Genomic DNA, 16,192 nt, shown 5'->3' with positions numbered 1-16,192 from the left:
TACTGGAAGCTGTGCCATCGGTATTTACATACCATCAGGGTCACCCGTGGAGGACAGGTTTCAACTGAGCTTCTAGACTAAGACAGACTAGGAAGAAGGATCTAGCAGTCTACTTTTGAAAAGAATCAGCCAGTGAAAACCTTATGAATAGCAGAACATTGTCTGATATAGTGCCAGAAGATGAGCCCCCCAGGTTGGAAGGCACTCAAAAGATGCCTGGGGAAGAGCTGCCTCCTTAAAGTACAGTCGTCCTTAATGACGTGGATGGAGTAAAGCTTTCGGGACCTTCATTTGCTGATGTGGCATAACTCAAAATGAGAAGAAACAGCTGCAAACACCCATTAATAATCAGAACCTGGAACATACGACGTATGAATCTGGGAAAAATTGGGAATTGTGAAAAATGAAACGGAACGCATAGACATCGATATCCTAGGTATTAGTGAGCTCAAATGGACTGGTATTGGCCATTTTGAATCGGATAGTCATACAGTCTACTATGCTAGGAATGACAACTTGAAGAGGAATGGTGTTGCACTGATCATCAGAAAGAACATTTCAAGATCTATCCTGAAGTACAACGCTGTCAGTGATAGGATAATATCCACATGCCTACAAGGAAGACCAGTTAATACAACTATTATTCAAATTTACGCATCAACCACTAAGGGCAAAGATGAAATTGAAGGTTTTTATCAGCTTCTGCAGTCTGAAATTGATAGAACATGCAATCAGGATGTATTGATTAATTACTGGTAATTGGAATGCAAAAGTGGGAAACAAAGAAGATCAGTAGTTGGAAAATATGGCCTTGGTGACAGAAACAATGCCAGAGATCAAATGATAGAATTTTGCAAGACTAATGACTTTTTTTTTAATAATTTTTATTGTGCTTTAAATGAAAGTTTACAAATCGTCAGTCTCACACTCCCAATTACTCTCCCCCTAATGAGACAGCCTGCTCTCTCCCTCCATTCTCTCTTTTCGTGTCCTTTTTGCCAGCTTCTAACCCCCTCCCCCCTCTCATCTCCCCTCCAGGCAGGAGATGCAAACATAGTCTCAAGTGTCCAGCTGATCCAAGAAGCTCACTCCTCACCAGCATCCCTCTCCGACCCATTGTCCAGTTCAATCCATGTCTGAAGAGTTGGCTTCAGGAATGATTCCTGTCCTGGGGCAACAGAAGTTCTGGGGGCCATGACCACCGGGGTCCTTCTAGTCTCAGTCAGACCATTAAGTCTGGTCTTATGAGAATTTGGGGTCTGCTTCCCACTGCTCTCCTGCTCCCTCAGGGGTTCTCTGTTGTGTTCCCTGTCAGGGCAGTCATCGGTTGTAGCTGGGCACCATCTAGTCTTCTGGTCTCAGGATGATGTAGTCTCTGGTTCATGTGGCCCTTTCTGTCTCTTGGGCTTGTAATCACCTTGGTGTTCTTCATCCTCCTTTGATCCAGGTGGGTTGAGACCAACTGATGCATCTTAGATGGCTGCTTACTAGCGTTTAAGACCCCAGACGCCACTCTTCAAAGTGGGATGCAGAATGTTTTGTTAGTAGATTTTATTATGCCAATTGACTTAGATGTCCCCTGAAACCATGGTCCCCAGACCCCTGCCCCTGCTACGCTGGCCTTCGAAGCATTCAGTTTATTCAGGAAACTTCTTTGCTTTTGGTTTAGTCCAGTTGTGCCGACCTCCCCTGTATTTGTGTGCTGTCTTTCCCTTCACCTAAAGTAGTTCTTATCTACTATCTAATCAGTGAATACCCCTCTCCCACCTTCCCTCCCTCCCTCTTCTCGTAACCACAAAAGAATGTTTTCTCAGTTTAAACTATTTCTCAAGTTCTTATAATAGTGGTCTTATACAATATTTGTCCTTTTGTAACTGACTAATTTCACTCAGCACAATGCCTTCCAGGTTCTTCCATGTTATGAAATGTTTCACAGATTCCTCACTGTTCTTTATCGATGCGTGGTATTCCATTGTGTGAATATACCATAATTTATCCATTCATCCATTGATGGTCATCTTGGTTGCTTCCATGTTTTCGCTATTGTAAACAGTGCTGCAATAAACATGGGTGTGCATGTATCTGTTTGTGTAAAGGCTCTTATTTCTCTAGGATATATTCCAAGGAGTGGGATTGCTGGATCGTATGGTAGTTCTTTTTCTAACTTTTTAAGGAAGCGCCAAATCGATTTCCAAAGTGGTTGTACCATTTGACATTCCCACCAGCAGTGTAGAAGTGTTCCAGTCTCTCCACAGCCTCTCCAACATTTATTATTTTGTGTTTTTTGGATTAATGCCACCCTTGTTGGAGTGAAGATGAAATCTCATTGTAGTTTTGATCTGCATTTCTCTAATGGCTGATGATCATGAACATTTCCTCATATATCTGTTAGCTACCTGAATGTCTTCTTCAGTGAAGTGTCTATTCATATCTTTTGCCCATTTTTTAATTGGGTTATTTGTCTTTTTGCAGTGGAGTTTTTGCAGTATCATATAGATTTTAGAGATCAGGCACTGATCAGAAATGTCATAGCTAAAAACTTTTTCCCAGTCTGTAGGTAGATTTTTACTCTTTTGTTGAAGTCTTTGGATGAGCATAAGTGTTTGTTTTTTAGGAGCTCCCAGTTATCTATGCTGTTTATGCCATATATTAGGGCTCCTAACTTTGTCCCTATTTTTTCTTCCATGATCTTTATCGTTTTAGATTTAGGTCTTTGATTGATTTTGGGTTAGTTTTTGTGCATGGAGTGAGGTATGGGTCTTGTTTCATTTTTTTGCAGATGGGTATCCAATTATGCTAGCACCATTTCTTAAAAAGACTGTCTTTTCCCCATTTAGCTGTTTTGGGGCCTTTGTCAAATATCAGCTACTCATATGTGGATGGATTTATGTCTGGATTCTCAATTCTGTTCCGTTGGTCCATGTATCTGTTGTACCAGTACCAGGCTGTTTTGACTACTGTGGCGATGTAATAGGTTCAAGACTAATGACTTTTTCATTGCAAATACCTGTTTTCACCAACATAAATGGGCTGATCATATGCTTCCCCTTGAAATGGTTGAATGTTGACTGATTCTTTTTGGTATAATGACTCTGTATTCCTTCCATCTTCTTTTGATGCTTCCTTTGTCGTTTAATATTTTCCCCATAGAATTCTTTGCAAATGCAACGCAAGGCTTGAATTTTTTCTTCAGTTCTTTTAGCTTGAGAAACACCAAGCGTGTTCTTCCCTTTTGGTTTTCTGTCTCCAGCTCTTTGCACATGTTACTTTAATGCTTTACTTTGTCTTCTTGAGCTGCCCTTTGAAATCTTCTGTTAATTTCTTTTACTTCATTTCTTCCTTTTGCTTTAGTTGCTCAACGTTTGAGAGCAAGATTCAGAATCTCCTCTGACATCCATCTTGGTCTTTTCTTTCTTTCCTGTCTTTTCAGCGACCTCTTGCTTTCTTCATGTGTGACGTCCTTGATGTCATTGCACAACTCGTCTGGTCTTCCGTCATTAGCGTTCAGCACGTCAAATTGGCTCTTGAGAAGGTCTCTAAATTCAGGTGGGATATACTCAAGGTCGTATTTTGGCTCTTGTGGACTTTCTCTGATTTTGTTCACTTTCAACTTGAACTTGCATATGACCAGTTGATGAGCAGTGTGTTCCACAGTTGGCCCCTGGCCTTACATGCTGTCTATGTCTCTATAGTTTCTGTGTATTAAAAGCCAAGGGTTTACAGCAATCATTCCAATTCCAATCTAACACCTCAGAGTTCATTCTCATTAGCCTTCCTTCTTTCCATATTTGTAAGTTTCTTCTCTGAGGATGAGGAAGCTAGACACCATTACTCTCAATCCTACTTTATTTGTTCATTCTCTCGACTATGCAGACCACCCCCTTAGTTGCTGGCTGTCACTCATCCCTGGCCTTACTGGCCCCATCATTGAAGGGAGCCTTGCCAGTTGAATTTCCAGCTGCAGTCACAGCGTCCATGCTACCAGTTGAATCTCTGTCCCAGGTGGGCTTGTACTGACCACACTAGCCCAGGCCTGGTCCTGCCAACATTCTGCCCATGGGCCTAGCACTGGTCCTCACTGTACCACTTCAGTTCCTGGCCCCCACCAAAGGAAATGGATAATGGCTTGGGTTGGACAAATGTTTATATGATGGCGGACTAGGGTTGTAATTAGAAGTGTAAACTCTGGAACTAGACCACCTGAGTTCAAATCCCAGTGTTAGAATTACTAGCTATGTGACTTTGGTCAAGTTAATTAATTTCTTTCTCAGCTTCCTCATCTGTAAAAATGAGGATGATAATACTACCTACCTCATAAGGATCTATGAAAATTGGAAAATATATAAGAAGTACCTAGACATAGTAAGTGCTACATCCCAGTAAGTGATTGCTGTTATTATTAATTACTCATTCATTAGAACGTAAACCTGAAAAAGGTGGTGGTGTTTATCTCTTATTCATGGATATATTCCGCCCATCTAAACCAGCATGTAGCAGTTGCTCGGTAAATATTTTTTGAGTGAATAGCCATATTAAGACATAATTGGGGTTAACTGGTTACATAATAGCGAGCATGTCTTTTACATATTAAGTTGAAAGCTTAGTTTTCAGAAAGTGGAATTACAGCTATCACTATGAGTCGGAATCACCTCAGCGGCAATGGGTTTTCTTGGTAGGATGGGCTTAGATTTTCTGAGAATCTTTATCAGTGATGGTGGCTGAAATAAAACTCTCCCCACCTTTTTTGTTATAAAATTATATCTCGTCTCTTTTTAAGTCGACATGGATTAATGGCTCTTACCTTTGTCTTCTTAGGACCTCCTTTCACCCACCAGAGAACACCACAGAAAATGGTATATTATGGGAAAACGTCCTGTAAAGACAACTATGAACATTATATTGAGATAATCAAGTATGTGTTCAGCTCTTACAAGAGAGAGTCACCTCTTATCATCAACACGATGGGATGGGTGACAGGTGAGCACACGTGACATGTGCCTGTGCCAGCTTTTTGCTGTCAGCTATCCATGTTGAACCCTTCTCACTGATTACTTTGTCTTGGGTTAGGTGTAACCTTTTCTTGTAGGAACATGCGGTTGCCCCACAGTACATTAATGGTGCCTGTGTCATCTATTCCTTGCAGACAATGGGCTCTTACTTCTCATCGATCTCATCCGACTGCTGTCGCCCAGCCACGTCGTTCAGTTCAGTTCTGGCCGAAGTAAATACATGCCAAACCTCACCCCCGATTATGTGGATGACACTGATGGCTTATACACAAAAAGCAGGCCCAAGATAAGAGATCGAGGATTCCACCTTCCAGAAGCAGAAAATTTGGAGTATGCTGATGATGAAAGAGAGAGTCCAGTTGTATTTCCTGGACATAAACTGATATGCGTTCGATCAGAGTTTGCGTTTAGAAAAACTCCAAGAAATAGGTAAATAAAGAATCACCATTCAGCTAGAGAGTTACATTTTCTTCAGTTTAACGAGGCCTTCTGTTCTCAGTGCCTTCATAGAAATAGTTGTCTCAAATTTTTCAAATCTCCTTCACACCTATAAAATTATAAAGGCATCAGTTATTTTCTGAGCCGTTATTTTCCCAACTGAAATACTCAGACACGCCTCTGGGTGTGGTTGCCAGGAGCTTCGACGTCAAGGAGAGTCTTCTCGGGTGTTTTCCAGTCGGGCTGGGTCAAAGCAGGGACTGCAGATGCTAGGGTCCTAAACAGCTTAAGAAAACAGCCCAGTTCCCTGGAAGTGTCATCTGCGCAACAACAAATGCACCTCTGTTGTTGAATGGGAGGGGAGCATGTAAGGTTGAATCTCTACTGACCTGGCTCTGGTTTACTTTTCAGAGAATCACATAACAGAGTTCTTCGTGAATTGGCAGTCTTAGGTTACCTTGGCAAGCTGCAGCCCCCAGATCCAAGATCAGTTTCTCCTTTACATGGTCTGACACCCTACCAGGTAATCCGAAGTCTTGCGAGAGAAATTGTCTTTATTTTGTTAACAAGCACTTACATGGCTTCCTGTGTGCCAGGTAGTGTTCTAGCTACTTTGTAACTCTTCACCCACTTAATCCTGAAACAACATACGATGTAGGTTCTGTAAGTATCCCCCGTTTTACCATTGGGGAAACTGAGATGCAGAGAGGCTAAGTGATCCTGCTGAACTGGTGGAGCTGGAATTCAAACCCAGGCAGTGTAACTCCAAAATCCATGTTCTTAACTGTTGCTCTCTGCTTGGTATAAGTGTGGTTACGTGCTGGCTGAGAACGTTCTACCTACTCCCAGTGATGGTGCTGGGATTGAAACCTAGGCAGTCCAGCTCCAGTCCTTTCACTTATTCAATGTCCGTGACTCAGTTTTTCATCTGTAGAGTAGAGATAGTACCAGTACGTTGTAGAATGACTGTATAGATTAAACAGTGTTCAGAAAAGCACTCTTAAGGTATTTGATATCGTTGTTGTCAGAAGTAGATTATAACGTCAGAGTATTTGCAACTTGAAATCCAAAATGTTGAGAATTGTTTTGGGAAAAAATCATCATAATGTTAGGATTCAGGATGATGAAAGATCAAAAATACCAGGTAGCATTTCTTAAACACTTGCTCTGTGCTATGCGCTCTTCTAAGACTGTGTTAACGCACTGACTCACAACGGTCCTGCTACCACTCCCATTTTACAGATGATAAAACAGGCCAGGGATGTTGAGTCAACCTGCCCAAAGTGGCATAGTAAAAGGTTGAGCTGGGATTTAAGCCCAGGCAGCCTGACAGAGGGCCCAGAGACTTAATCCCCTGCTGTAAAGCCCCTCCAAGGTGGAGCACTCATGGGTGCCAGGTGCTGTTCTGACACTGTATGTGGAATGGCTCACTCACTGGCTCTTCAGGGCAACCCTGTGAGGTTAGTGCCATTATCGTCCCCTGGTGACAGCTTAGAAGACCGTGTCCCAGTCAGGATGAGCCACTTGGCCAGAGGTCACATAGCCAGAGGTGGTGGGCCTGGCTTCCATGTCAGCTCCCCTGGAGAATCTTGGGCAGTTCTTTTAGGGGGCAAGGGGACCTTGGTTTATTGGGTCACTTATCCCTGTGGAGATGCTCTGTAACTAAACCTGCGACAATCTGTCAGTAATTTAACTTCATGCCCTTTGGTGGTTTCAGTTTTATTTTTGAAGCCTAAGTAATATGTGTTACAAAATACTTTTTTATTCTAAAACTTTGGAACTACCCAGAAAGTTAAGGAGCCTTGATGGCGCAATGATTAAGCACTTGCCTGCTAACCAAAAGGTTAGCAGTTCAAACCCACCCAGCGGCTCTGCGGTAGAAAGACCTGGCCATCTGCTTCTGTAAAGATACAGCGTAGAAAACCCTACGGGGCAGTTCTCCTGTGTCACGTGGGGCCACCATGAGTCAGAATTGAGTCAGTGGGACCCAAAAACAACAGTCCAGGAAGTTCCATGTTAAAGGTAGTTACTTATCTCGTGCTTTAGGAATAGCCTCAATAGGTTATATTAGGAAATGAGTGGGGGCCTGTTCTCCCTGTGTTGACTTGTATTGTTTACCATAGGAGACCCCTCCATAAATGGGGTTTTCACACTTACTTAGCTGAACGTCTCCCTCTAACTCATTCAGGACACCTCCAAACTTTCATTTTATGTGTCCATTTAAACAAAGACATTCTGAACATTCGGCTTAGATTCCTAGCAAACATAGCTGGTACACAAGAACTATGTAAATTCCTTAGGTTCACTGCATTAAAGCAGTGACACTCTCACCAAACACTGGTTAGTATTGTTGTCCATAGATAATTTTGGATAGTCAGTCTGGTAGACAGAGCTTTAGATAGCTGGCTAGTCATCTATAAGAATTACAAGCAGCCTGTCAAGGTCGAGTTCATGGAGGGCAGTGTGTGTTGATTTTCCAGGTCCCCTTCAATGCAGTCGCGCTGCGAATCACGCACGCTGATGTTGCCCCTACCCACATCATGTATGCTGTGAACGCCAGCTGGGTTGGCCTCTGCAAGATCCAGGATGAAGTCAGAGGCTACGTGAACGGGCCCATCTTGCTCACCCAGACTCCCCTTTGTGACTGTGTGGGGTTCGGTGAGTCTGAGAGGGTAAAACATGCCCGTGCCGTTAATCAAATGGGTTTACTTCTGTAACTGTCGATAACTGGCTTCAGTCTGGTGGGGATAATGGAGCTGTTTTCAGCTGGAGTGATCAGGGAACTGTTCACCCTTCTATACCAGCTACCTTTGGAGGCTAGAGACCAGGAAGGAGAGCAGCTTTTTTCTCAGCCTCTCCTGCCAGCTTTTCTAAATGTAGGATTCCTCAGGTCTGCATCATAGCCCTCTTCTTCTCACTTGACACTTTTTCTTCAGGCCTTCTTATCCACTGCTGGGCTTTAAGTCCATCTTTAGGCTAACCACCCCATTGGACCCTCCAGCACAGTGTGGCATCTGAGCCCCAGCTTGCCAGTGGACATCTCCACTGGGGTGTCTCACTGCATCTTGACCTGATGTGTCCAACACTGAGCTCTTGGTGGGACCTGGACCTTTCCCACCCACCCACACCATCTCCTCTTGTTCCCAGGCCTGTGAATGGTCCCTTCATTCCTTCTGTTGTTCCCATTAGACCCCTGCGTTGTCCTTGACACCTCTTCTCCTTCATTCACCACATCCAACACATTAGCAAGTTTTGTAGTTTCTGTTTTCAAAGTATGCCAGGTTCCTCCCCTTTTCTCTGTGTTCGTCTAAGCCACTGGAAAAGCTGCTTAACCAGACCCTCACTTCTTCTCTTAAAATCCCTTCTCACAGTCAAGTGATCTGATCACAGATAAGAGTATGTCCCGTCCTGTCACTTCCCATTGCATATTAAGCTGCAGCACTGGGTCCCTGCCTCCATTGCTACCCCTGTCGCACATTATTGTGCCCTGGCTCACAGAGGTCAGTCAGTGTCTGTAGGCGTTCATGGAAGGCAGCTAAGCCTAAGTGACCCAAAGATAGCACTCTCCTTGAGTAATTAAATACACTTTTCAGGTTGGGTACAACACTGTCCTTTTCAAAAGCATTATCACATGAATTGTCATTTAATATAGAACCATAAAGCAGGAATTGATAATGGAGAAATGTTGAGTCATCCGCTTTGTGTTCTTCAGTGGTAGATTTTATCCCTGTCTTGTGCTCACCTTACTTAAAACCTAATCTAGCATTTTTGCGTTTAGGCAGTTTTGGCTCCTTACAGCTGCGCAAGGGGAAGGGTACGAATACTGCGTCTCTTGATGCTTTGCTTTTTCAAAGCAAAACGGTTGAAACTGACACTCGATTTTAAATGGTGGGTAGGTTTGTTTTCTTTCTGAAAGGATGAGTTTTGCATTGTGAGTATGTCTTCAAGGGATCTGCAGAGGGATTGACATGGAGAAGAGGCTTTACTACATCCTCACCCCTGTACCCCCAGAAGAGCTAAGAGACGTGAACTGTCTGCTGATTGGAGCTGTCTCCGTCCCACAGTGTGTCTTCAAGAGCCAGGTGAGTGTGATTCCCAGGGCCACCTCGGGAGGGAGTCTGGCTGTGTCCATAATAGAGAAAGCGAGGAACTGCTGTTGGGGCTAGAGTCAAATGAACAGGTTATTGTTTGGGAAACTTACACTTGGTTGTAGGGCCTGAATGTGGCATGATGGAGTATCAGGGTGGTTGCAAAGATCTGAGGCCATGAGTCGCCATCACTCTGGGCCAAGGGCCCTGTGGTAGAGCCATGATCGCAGGAGTAGATTGTGTAGGAGAAGAGAGCAGAGGTTGCCTCCCTCAGATCACCCCTTCCTAACAATGGCCTTCAGGTGCACCCAGGGGAAGGTGCTGGGTTGCTGCGTATTGGCCAAGGGCATCCCAAGGGTATTGGTGAGCCCCCAAAGCCAAACCATGGGGGCTGCAAGTAGAGTGGGAGCCAGTGGATATTCCTACTTGTCTTACCTGCTTGATTTGCATACTCAAGAGAGAGACACAGACACGCCCTCATGCTGTTTGTTGATACATTTGTGGAATTGTACAGAAAGGAGGCGTAGTCATATTTGCAATTGGGCTGATTGTTTTAAGTGGGCCCTTTGAGCTGGAGGGGGCGGGTGCTTAGAGGCCCTTACCACTGGAGTCTCACTTTGTGTGTGTGTGTGTGTGTGTGTGTGTGTGTGCTTTAGATGAAGGTTTAGAGAACAAATTAGTTTCTCGTTAAACAGTTAATACACATATTGTTTTGTGACATTGGTTGTCAGCCCTGCAACATGTCAACATCTTCCCCTTCTTGACCTTGCATTCCCCATTTCCATTTGTCCAGCTATCCTGTCCCCTCCTGCCTTCTTATCCTTGCCCCTCGGCTGGTGTTCCCTTCTAATCTTGTACACGTGGTTGAGCTACATGTATCATTGTTTGGTTTATGGTCCTGTCTGTTCTTTGGCTGAAGGGTGAACTTCAGGAGTGACTTCATTACTGAGTTAAAAGGGTGTCCAGGGGCCATACTCTTGGGGTTTCTCCAGCCTCTGTTGAAGTCTCACTTTTAACACAGTCTTGTGGGGAAGAAATAAAGTAGTGCAGCCTCTGATTGCCTGGATTTGGAGTGTTTCCATCTATTTTCTTTGTTTCTGTTTCAGTGTGGATTTGAAGGAACAATACCTTACGTCACAACAGATTATAATTTTAGCCTTCCTGGAGCACGAGACAAAATTGGAGCAAGAGACTCTGAGCAAAATTATGAAGAGAAAAGGCACCTGAGGCCTAAACTATATCGAAAAATGTACCGATACTGATGTTTTTAAAAAGGGGAGAAATTTGCCTACCAGAAGGCTTGATTGGTGGTGTTTTATGGAAACGAATGGTGCACTTACCTAGTAAACAGTATTTCTATATAATTCATGAGTATGTTCAATAGTAAACATTTTGGAGTTTCTCTCGTCTTAAAGCTACACGATCGAGAAAGTTAATTATACCTCTCATTCATAGTAGCAGCAGAGAAAAGTACACCATTAAAACAATATGGTTGATCCTGAAAGCTCTGCAAGATTCTGGTAGTTGGAACCTGGATAAAAATAGGGAAATTGGGGCCACAAAAATATACCAGGGAGGAAGGGAGGATGGCGAGCGGGATCTGAGGAACAATGGGCCATGAAGACTGACTCAGTTCTTGCCGGAGTGCCGTGCAGATTGAGGGAGGGGACCCCGACCGGGTTTCCTCCTTGGCTTCTGGATGGATGGTCACACCCTGGGTGCTCCTTCTTATTTCCTGTTCATTTGATTCTAAATAAGTTATCTTCCATTGATGGGTTGTGTGATAAAAGATGATGTTTGGTGTGTTAAATTTAATCAGGGTTTAATAGATGAAAGTTTGGACTCAAGAGCTCTTAAGATCTTTTTTAACTGTATGATATAATGCTGAAGAAATTATTCTCAAATCTGGATAGCATCTCCTCCGAGCTCTTTAAAACTGTATCGTTAAGTTCTCATCGAAGGCTGAAGATTCAACCATGGGGCAGAACTGGAAACAAGAATGTTTGGAAGAAGGACTGGCAGACCAACTCTTGTGAAAAGGCTTTGGGCAGCCAGACATGAACTTGTGCATATGAACAACAGTGCCATTTAGAGCTTCCTCCAAGGGGTACGGAAGACTGGGGTTGATGCCATTTTCCTGCAGAAAAAAACAATGAAGAGCCATTCTTTGTCTTCTGGGTAGTCATGAGTCTTTATGTTCTGAGGCTGAAAGTGATTTTTGTAAACCAGGGCAATCGGGCCAGGTTGTATCATTTCTGCATTTAAAGATGGTGAGTTACTTAACTGGGGCAGCATTTCAAACTGGTATTGTAACCATATCATCAGAATTAATGGACAGCTTCCTGGCATGATCATGTGGAGGGTAGCTACTGGGATGTGTGAGTCTTAACATTGATGTTTATTTAAACCGTTGATTACCCATGTCTTAAGTACTTTGTGGTGGCTCTTCAGCATATTATAGACCCACATGAGAGGACAGGAACCCTCTGTCACCCTCCTCGGCACCCTAGAGACCACTTAAGTTTGAGCCTTTTAGTTGTCTCTTATTTACGTCCAAATTTAGCTTGTACCTGTTTTTCTCTCTTGGTCTTACAAAGAGTTTTAACCAATGATCCACCACCATCAACTTGTCTTTCTCCAGTTCTTTATATCTTTAAGGTAATACTATATATAGGTCATTAGCAGCAAGTCTCTAGAAGAATGAAAGTTGTTAGGTACCATCGAGTCGGTACCAACTCACAGCGACTCTGTGTACAACAGAATGAAACACTGGGCTGTCCTCACAGTTGTTGTTATGCTTGAGCCTAGTGTTGAAGCCACTGTGTCAGTCCATCTCTTTGAGGGTCTTCCTCTTTTTTGCTGACCCCCTACTTTACCAAGCATGATGTCCTTTTCCAGGAACTGATCCCTCCTGATAACATGTCCAAAGTCTGTGAGGCATAGTCTCGCCATCCTTGCTTCTAAGAAGCATTCTGGTCGTACTTTTTCCAAGACAGATTTGTTCACTCTTTACAGTCCATGATATATTCAGTATTCTCCAACACCATAATTCTAAGACGTCAATTCTTCAGTCTTCCCTAAGTCATTGTCCAGCCTTAGCGTACATATGAGGTGATTAAAAACACCACGGCTTGGGTCGACACACCTTAGTCTTCAAGGTGACATATTTGCCTTTCAACACCTTTGCAGAATGGAAGTGGTGGCCCTGTGATTTGGGTTTTTAGTAAATCCAGCTTCGCGTTTAGCCCAGTTATCCTTCTGGCCATTCAGGATGTCCTGTCTTCAGTCTCCATCAGTGAAGAAAAAACCATTGTCACTAGAGGGAGCTGTTGGCCATTCATTAGGTGGCTCTTATTAGGGCTAGAGTTGGCCCTAGGAGCTTGTGTCGGACTTTTCCCAGGGGGTTAAGAGATCCTGCTGACTTGCTCTGGGATCAGCTCCAGGTTTGTTTGGTCAGACCCATAATGGTGCTATCCTCCCTGGGTGTTTGACCATTTGATTATGAATGTTAATAGCCTAGATATCAGAGAAAGAATGGAATTGGTCCTTTATTCATTTCTACAGTCTCTTGTGGCTTAGAATGGGAAATACAGAGTTCTATATTGAATTATTTTTTACAAAAACGTAATATTTTGTGTGTGTGGTTTCCAATGTAGTTGTTTCTGTTGGTTACCGTCAAGTCAGTTTTAACTCAGCGACCCCACATATGCAGAGTAGAACTGATCCATAGGGTGTTCAGGGCTGTGACTTTTTGGAAGCAGATCACCAGACCTTTGTCCCCAGGTGCTGCTGGATGGGTTCTAACTGCCAACCTTTGGGCTAGTAGTCAAGTTCTTAAGTGCGCCACCCAGGGACTTCCAAAGTAGCACATGCGGTTTTTTTTAAAAATTATATAAATATATGGCGCAGAAAGTGAAAACTCTTAATTGCCTATATTTAAGTTTCTTTACGATCAGTTCTTTTCTAAAGAGATCCATTAATAGGAAAAGTAGGTATGAAAATAAATGAGAATATTCTCAATTTATAGGATTTGTTTTATTTCATAAGCAAAGATAGTTCAGTTGGTCCATCTGTCTGACATTTCCACCTTCTTGGAAGCAGAGACTCGATATATCTTTTCTGGAACCATGGCTTGGATGTTGATGTGAGAAAGGGGCGGGGGGAATGTTCAAGCAGGCGCCTCAAGTGCCCTGGAGAGGAGAGCGTGTGGGCTGTGAGACCCCAGGCTGGGCAGAGGGCTTCCATGTCCTCCACCTGGACCCCTTCACCAGGCAGGTACTTAGCCTGCCAGACACTCGGGTTTCTGCTCGCCAGGCAGGTAGTGAGGGTCAAATGAGATCATGTGGCCTGGACATGGGCAAGGAGTTCTTTTCAAGGTACCAGATGGTGACTTCTTTTAATTGTCTAATAGTTTTTTTTTAGGTTTGGATGGCAATGTGGTGGTAAGACAGTAGGCTTTGATAGTAGAGCTTTGAGTTCAAATCCTAGCTCTGCCGTTTGGTAGCAGTATAACTGAGGAAGATATTTAAGCTCATGGAGCCTGCTTGCCCCCTTTTAAGATGGGGTAATAGTTCCTCTTCCAGCATTCCGGTGTGAGACACAGTCTACCACATGTCAACTATTGGTGTGCGGTCTGTCTCTGATTAGATTATAAACTCTTGGAAGGCAGGGCCCACTTGTAATCCTCACAGCTATGTATGAATGATGCAGAAACTGGATGTTTGAAGCTACAGCGTCCGCTTCTGCCCTCCTGCCTCTAGGTAGTGTTGCCTTAAAGCTATCCTTGTGAACCAGTGTCCTGTTTTTATTTAAAGGGCTCTAAAGCAGGTTCATGGCCTCTTTTGAACCCACTCATTCCAGGGTTTTTTTCTTAAACCCACATATATTTTATAAACAAATTACATGTAGAACATTAGGTTTAAGTCCACCACCACATAGTCACTGTTAATGCTGTGATATCCTCTTATCTGGTATTTTCTGTACATATGTGTGTGCATGTGTGTTTCGTGGCTTTTTTTTTTTAACAAAATTGTCCTACTGTGTGTGGTTTTTCTATCCAGTGTTTTTCATTTAACATGAACTTCTGTATCATTAAATATTTTTGAAAGCATGAATTTAATTTCTGTGTAATTTTATTATGTAACTAGATCATTTTATTACACAAAATTATTTAAATGCTTAGAAATTATGGCAAAAACATTTGGGAAAAAAAACTCTGAAAAGGGGCTAATAAAATCTGGATGCCAGAAGTGAGGAGGAGTTAGGAATCTCCAGCAAATGTTTGTGCCTTCTTTCCATTTCAGTACTGAGTGCAGTGGGAATTAAACTTTTTCTGCTTGGGTCCAAGTATGTAACTTAAGAGGATGTGTGCCCTTTCCGTACTGTCTTTGAAAGTATATTAGAAGGAAAGAAGATTTTGCTCCCTGAGGAGCTCAAATTAAAAAAAGAAAGAAAGCAAGAAACCTGGGGTCTGCCTGTGCTCTGCTCTTGGAGCTTCTCCTCATGGCTGGCCTGGCAGAGAGAAAGCCTTGGCCGACAGGCTGAGTCTGAACGGTGGCTAAAATAAATGTGGGGGCCATCTGTGCAGTAAGGGGGAAAATGCTCACGTGACACTTCAGGCCTTTGCAGAAGGACCTTGCTAAGTTAAATATTTCCAAGGCTTTGCCAGGAAAAAGCAGGGTAGGGGGCTGACTGGGGGGGCAGTCTGCGAGGAGACACACAGTTGAGCTGGCGAGGGGAAACAGGTCTGATCTGGAAATGCCGCAAGCTGAGTAAGCAAGATCTAGGCATCGGCAAATAGAGCTGAGCTGGGCAGACAATGTGTTGGGCTCAGAAGCCAAGGGTTGCTATGGCAACTGGCCGTGGTGCTGCTCTGGCGCTCAGCAGACTGAGGCTCAGGTTTTTCTAAGGCTTTGGAACTTGCTCGGGTCTCTGGGCTGTAAACCTTTGCCTGGCAGGGGGAAGCTACCAAACTTTGAGGCCTTCCTCCTAGCAAGGGGGTCCAGCAGAGGGGCTTCTGCTGGTCGACAGGTCTTTGGGGCATTGTTTTCTGGGAAAAGAGGGAAGGCATCTACCAAGGCAGCCAGCAGTGTAAAAAGTCTTCCAGGGAGCAAATGGGTACTTGGGAATGGAAAATCCAAAGGAAAAAAATCCACTAGCAAGGAAACCCAATGAGCTCTGTGGTTGCGTGGCCCATACGTTGAAATCTACAGCACCCGGGGGGCCTGTGTTGGAGCGGAACACATTGCTCCATGGTTTTCTGTTCAGCCGGATTCAGCTAGAGGAATTAAAAAGTGGAGCTATGTCTGGGAGAAGCCCTCAGTGTTTGCACTGCCAGTGGACAGAGAGGGACGGACACCAGTGTGCCTGACCAAGAGGCCCTCAGTGCTGGCACGTGGCTCAGGGCTGGGCCAGACCCAGCCACCCGAGGTCAAGCATGAATTCAGTCCTGACAGAATACGGGTCTCCACCTCGGAGCTGGCTTGGCCAGCGCATGGGCACTGGTGAGTGTTTTCTTCCTCTCTTGTCCAGAAAGGAGGGCTGAGGACGGAGAAGAGGGGGCTTTGCAGGGCTTGGAGGGGCTACCAAGACCCCACACTTGCCGAGTCAGCTGATAATTAAACTAGGCCCTTTAAGACCCTGTGAGCCTCCTCCTAG

The 16,192-nt window shown here is 44.0% G+C and overlaps 2 protein-coding genes across 4 annotated transcripts in view; both read left to right on the top strand.

The window, feature by feature from the left end:
* Positions 1-14,614, top strand: part of NOL9 (nucleolar protein 9) — a 38,658-nt gene extending 24,044 nt beyond the window's left edge. The window contains exons 7-12 of the mRNA XM_049877766.1: positions 4,816-4,977; positions 5,144-5,438; positions 5,859-5,970; positions 7,928-8,105; positions 9,396-9,529; positions 10,642-14,614. Of these exons, the coding sequence (XP_049733723.1) occupies positions 4,816-4,977; positions 5,144-5,438; positions 5,859-5,970; positions 7,928-8,105; positions 9,396-9,529; positions 10,642-10,797 (1,037 nt within the window). The 3' untranslated portion in view covers positions 10,798-14,614. The remainder of the gene's footprint in view (positions 1-4,815; positions 4,978-5,143; positions 5,439-5,858; positions 5,971-7,927; positions 8,106-9,395; positions 9,530-10,641) is intronic.
* A 1,307-nt stretch (positions 14,615-15,921) lies between these two features.
* PLEKHG5 (pleckstrin homology and RhoGEF domain containing G5) overlaps positions 15,922-16,192 on the top strand; it is a 59,581-nt gene continuing 59,310 nt past the window's right edge. For 2 of the 3 annotated variants that reach the window (XM_049877755.1, XM_049877762.1), the window contains exon 1: positions 15,923-16,038. In XM_049877755.1, the coding sequence (XP_049733712.1) occupies positions 15,972-16,038 (67 nt within the window). In that variant the 5' untranslated portion in view covers positions 15,923-15,971. Of the gene's footprint in view, positions 16,039-16,192 lie in introns of all 3 variants that reach the window. The other variant, XM_049877754.1, reaches the window with a different exon arrangement.

The sequence above is a fragment of the Elephas maximus genome, chromosome 3, assembly GCF_024166365.1.
Source record: "Elephas maximus indicus isolate mEleMax1 chromosome 3, mEleMax1 primary haplotype, whole genome shotgun sequence".
Lineage (NCBI taxonomy): Eukaryota > Metazoa > Chordata > Mammalia > Proboscidea > Elephantidae > Elephas > Elephas maximus.
The sequence above is the reverse complement of the archived record's forward strand: the minus strand, read 5'-3'. Positions and strand labels throughout refer to the sequence as shown.